General features: G+C 35.1%; 1 protein-coding gene across 1 annotated transcript; it reads right to left on the minus strand.

Moving 5' to 3' along the window:
- Positions 1-682: 682 nt before the first annotated feature.
- Positions 683-4,437, minus strand: LOC114388237 (putative disease resistance RPP13-like protein 1). The gene has a single exon (XM_028348615.1). It carries the CDS (start codon positions 4,180-4,182, stop codon positions 889-891), a length of 3,294 nt encoding a protein of 1,097 aa, XP_028204416.1. The 5' UTR covers positions 4,183-4,437; the 3' UTR covers positions 683-888.
- Between the last annotated feature and the right edge of the window lie 416 nt (positions 4,438-4,853).

Genomic DNA, 4,853 nt, shown 5'->3' on the forward strand with positions numbered 1-4,853 from the left:
TATTTATGTTACCCTAATTCATATTTATATTTATCTATCAACACGAATCATACAAAATTATTTGGGCTTTTTATTATAAGAGTCTTAGATATTTATCATATTTTAGTTTATATTTATTTTTATATTAAAACACCTTTCATTTTCTTTTCAAATTGAAAGTATAAATTATATTTTTAAAATTATTATATAATTTATTTATGTTTTGTTAATTCATATTTATATTTATCTATCACTGGGTAATCATATACTAAGACAAATTAGTTGGGATATTTAAACTTTTTTGTATCAAAATATTTTCTTAATTTGGTTATATAAGAAATTATATTTTAAATTATTATTTATTTTATTTTTATCATGTTAGTCTATATTTGTATTCGTGTTATCGTGTATTACATAGGTAACCATATTAAAATTTATTGATTTGAGTAAAAAAAAAATTATAATCAAAGATCTATGAAAGTCAATACAATTTCATTATATCGATGGATAAAAAAATATATATTTTAAAAAACTTATTAGTTAAAACTCAGAAGCCTAAAAAGTAATATTTTTAATTATAAAAGTAGTAGTTATAAAAGTAATTATAAGTTAAATTATTTAAAAGTAAACTCTTCATGTTATTAAACATTATGTCAAAAATTTGTTATCTGTAACATGATAAATTCTAGTAAGAAATTATAAATAAATTTAAATGGGAAATATTTTATTCCGTAATAAAAAAATCTCGTCTCTCGCACACAATGCATATATAACTATGTAAGTATAAGTGTAAGAAAACAATTATTTAATAATTTCCTTGAAGCACAAATGGTGTAGAAGGTTCATGATAATTCAGATCAACTAAAAAAGAAAAAGTTCCATGATAATTCTTAAAAATCATCAGCACCACTATTCACTAATATCCAGGGTTGGAATGTGAGCAATCTTTGGCCAGTCTTCGCCTCCTGGGTTCTGGCAACGCTGCTTGAGCTTGGGGCAGCCTCTAATCTTAAGATGTGTAATGGATTTGGGAAGACCCTCCTCTGGTAGCTGTTGGAGGTTGGGGCAGTCTATAATTTTAAGATATGAAATGGATTTGGGAAGACCCTCCTCTGGTAGCTGTTGGAGGTTGGGGCACTCATCAAGCCACAAAACCTCGAGAGAGGAGAGGTGACAGAGCCCCTTGTAGTCCAGTTTTTTTAGATTTGGAAAATCACATATCCATAGATAAGTAAGAGAGAGTGGCAGCAAACCTTCATCAGGAAAAGATTCCGCATCATGCTTTATTATCCCCAAGCTTTCCAGAGAGGGATTGTCTCCCAAAGCCCCTTTCAGTGAGGCCATGAGTCCCGACGAGCATTTATTGAGATGCATCTCTTTTAGATTTGATGGCAAACCTCCTTCAGGGAACGACTCAACTCTTGGACAATCACATATCGTTAACCCCTTGAGAGATGTGCTTCCAGGCAATGATTCTAATTGAGGGCACTCTCTGATTTTCAGAAATTCAAGATTCTTTAAAGGAAGAAGTTGCTCTGGGAGGTCACCTTTCAGCTTGGGACATTTGCTTATATCAAGATCTTGAAGACATGGAAAAGCACCTATCACAGCTTCAAATTCCCATTTTTCCCATGCTTTCATAGAGGAGAACTCCAATCTTTCCAACGATGGAAATGAAGGAGTGCTATTCCCAAGAAAATCAGCACCAATGCTCACTATCCCATCAAGACGTGAAATCTCAAGGTTCTTGAGAAATGGAAAAAGTCCAAGGGAAGGCAAATGTTGGCAAGATTGACAGTTGTCCAACCATAAGGACACCACATTTGATAAAGAATTATGGGATAACCAATTAGGGAATTGTTTACCACCATAGTTCCTGATTGTCAACTTCTTCAAGTGTTTGGAAGGTTGTAGATTCTCAATTACAATTACATCCCTTTCTTTGGCAGAATCATCAGTGTTCCGGTGTGAATTCCATACAAAGTCTAGTCCCACAAGGCGTGTTTGATTTTTCAAATCTGCAGCTAATGCATCTGAGGGGTTCTCAATATTCTGCAGCTCCCTAATTGAGAATCTTCCATGAAGATTGAGCTCTCCTAATTGCTGAATAGTGAACTCACTACTTTTACCAACATCAAACGGACTCATGGATACTTGAAGATTCTTCAACTTTCCCAGATGCGGTGGCACCTTTATAATGTCAGTATGTACAAATTCAAGGCGATGCAAATTGGTGAGTTCATGCAAATTCGAGGGCAGCTCCTTCAAAGATCTACAATGATTCAGCTTCAGTATTTGCAACTTGTAGAGTGAACATGTGGATTCAGGTAGTTTTTTAATGCGAGTATGGGAAAGGTCTAACGAACGAAGATGTTTAAAATTGCAAACAGAGTCAGGCAGCTCTTCAATGTCTAAACAGTGAGACAGAGATAAGACGTGTAAGAACTTTAACTTGGAGAACAATTCATGTATCGACATCTTGCAATTCCAACTCGTGTGATATTCATCCAGGCTCCAGCCTGTTTCATTCATTCTCCTGCTTGTTGGCATAAATGTACGCAATTTTTTAGTATCACATGAAGTTCCAAACTCATCAAAATATGGTTCGGTAATGATTGAAACTGAAAAATGACGGGTTGTTTTCTGTGTACATTTTGCTTGATCAACTCTCAACCTGAAATAGATGTCCCCACAAACATATTTTGCCAAATCATTTAGAAGGTCATGCATGACAAATCCTTCTTTAAATATGCTTGATTGTTGAAAGAAGGACCTTGATAGTAGATCATTGAAGTACTGTTGGCCAACTTCCTCTGGACTCGTACTGCATTGATGGCAGTTTAGGAAATTTTCAGCCATCCACAACTGAATTAAACACTCCCTGTCAAACTCATAATCCTTGGGGAATAAAGCACAGTAAGCAAAGCATGTCTTGAGATGGGGAGGAAGGTGGTGATAGCTCAATGCTAAAGCAGGAACAATATCACTGTCCTTTAATTCCCATATTTCACTTTTCAACACGCTATCCCATTCCCAGGAAGATGCTTTGTTGTGTAATAGACTTCCCATTGACTTCAAGGCCAGAGGAAGTCCTCTACATTTTTCAACAATCTTCTTACCAATATCTGTGCATACTGGATCTCGTGGAAGATTATCATATCTGAATGCATGTTTTGCGAACAATTCCCAGCAATAACCTTCTTGTAATTGCCCCAGCCTGTGTTTTTCTGACCCCATGGTAGAAGCAACTTCCTCACTGCGTGTTGTGACAAGGATCCTACTTCCCTGAGCTCCATAAACAAGAGCATTCAGCACAGCTTCCCATTTAGGCCCGCTTTCGTTCCAAACGTCATCCAAAACGAGGAGAAATTTTTTATCTGCCAATTTTTCTTTTAGTCTTCTCTGAACTATTTCTAGCTCTCTACCATGATCAGTCGAATCAGTAATCGTGTCAAGAATTGCTCTTGATACGTTGAAAACATCAAATTCCTCTGAAACACAGATCCAAGCTTTGACATCAAACTTACTCACTATTCTTGGGTCATTGTATACAAGTTGGGCAAGCGTGGTCTTACCCAACCCGCCCATGCCCACGATAGAAAGTATTGACGGCTTGTTATCAGTGTTAGAAGTGAGCCAGTTAATGATAATTTCTTTATCACCATCTCTGCCACAAATATCACTTTCTACCACCAAAGATGTTGATTGTGGCACTTTACCACCAGATCCTGATCCAACTACAAGATCACTAGGCTTTTTCAAGCCTAGATTATCCATCCGGCTTGCAAGATCATCTAGGTCATCAAGGACATTTTTCATGCTGGAATTAATTTCCTTGTTAAAGGAAGTAACAGGGGAAGATTTGAAGAAATTGGGTACCTTGCAAGTACAGGTTTGAGATTCAGATTGAGGTTGCACTTGGAGTCTGGAGTGTTGTATTTCATCCAAGACATCTTCAACGTCAAGCATGGCAACTTTGAGCTTAATAAGCCAGTCTCTCACTTGCATATTTCCAAACTGTTTTTGTTCAGCATCATCAAGCACAGCTTGGATGGAGAGGAGCTTGTTTTCTAAGTCCTTCTGCAGCTGCTGATCGATCTTTGTTTCACGAAAGAAATCCAGAACTTGAGGAGAAGCCAGCTTCTGAAATACAGCCCCGAGGAAAGAAGAAAGAACAGCACCACCAACGCATTCTAATGCCATTGTATGTTAGGAGAGGGAGCAGTGGAATCGATGAATGGAAATCTGTGTTTTCAAGTGCAGCTTATGCCAATCACTCAGTGGAATGAAGTGGTCATCAAATCAAAGTAAAGATCTTTTTGTTTCAAGGTCAGTCAACCAACAACTATTGAGTCTTGCCGACAGCACAAACCTTAACAGCTGTATTCTATCAATGAGTGAGTGGCTATGATTCTGATGAGGGCAGCTCTTATTCTCATAACAACTTATTCATTAATTGCCTTTTGTATATTTACTAGTGTAAGATCTAAAGAAATGTTTATATACATAAACTGTGTAATTTTTAATTTATAATCTAATGAAAATCATATGGCCTAATCATAAAAGTATACATTTTAAAGGATAATTAGTATAAATAGAATTTAATTTTCTTATATATATATATAATTAGAATTTACTTTTCTTACATATATACTTATTATTATAAAGAATATCTTTTTCCTATATATGATTCTCTAATAAAAATCTGTGAGAACATTACAAATTGATAAAATAATTTATAAATCTTTATTTTTAATTTATTATTCCATCCAACAATATGATTTATCATAATAAAAAAAATTAATCAACGTTTCACATTGTATATTAATTTAATTCTTATATAAAAATTACCTCTTTCTCTAATAAGAATATTC

This window comes from Glycine soja, chromosome 15 (assembly GCF_004193775.1).
Source record: "Glycine soja cultivar W05 chromosome 15, ASM419377v2, whole genome shotgun sequence".
Lineage (NCBI taxonomy): Eukaryota > Viridiplantae > Streptophyta > Magnoliopsida > Fabales > Fabaceae > Glycine > Glycine soja.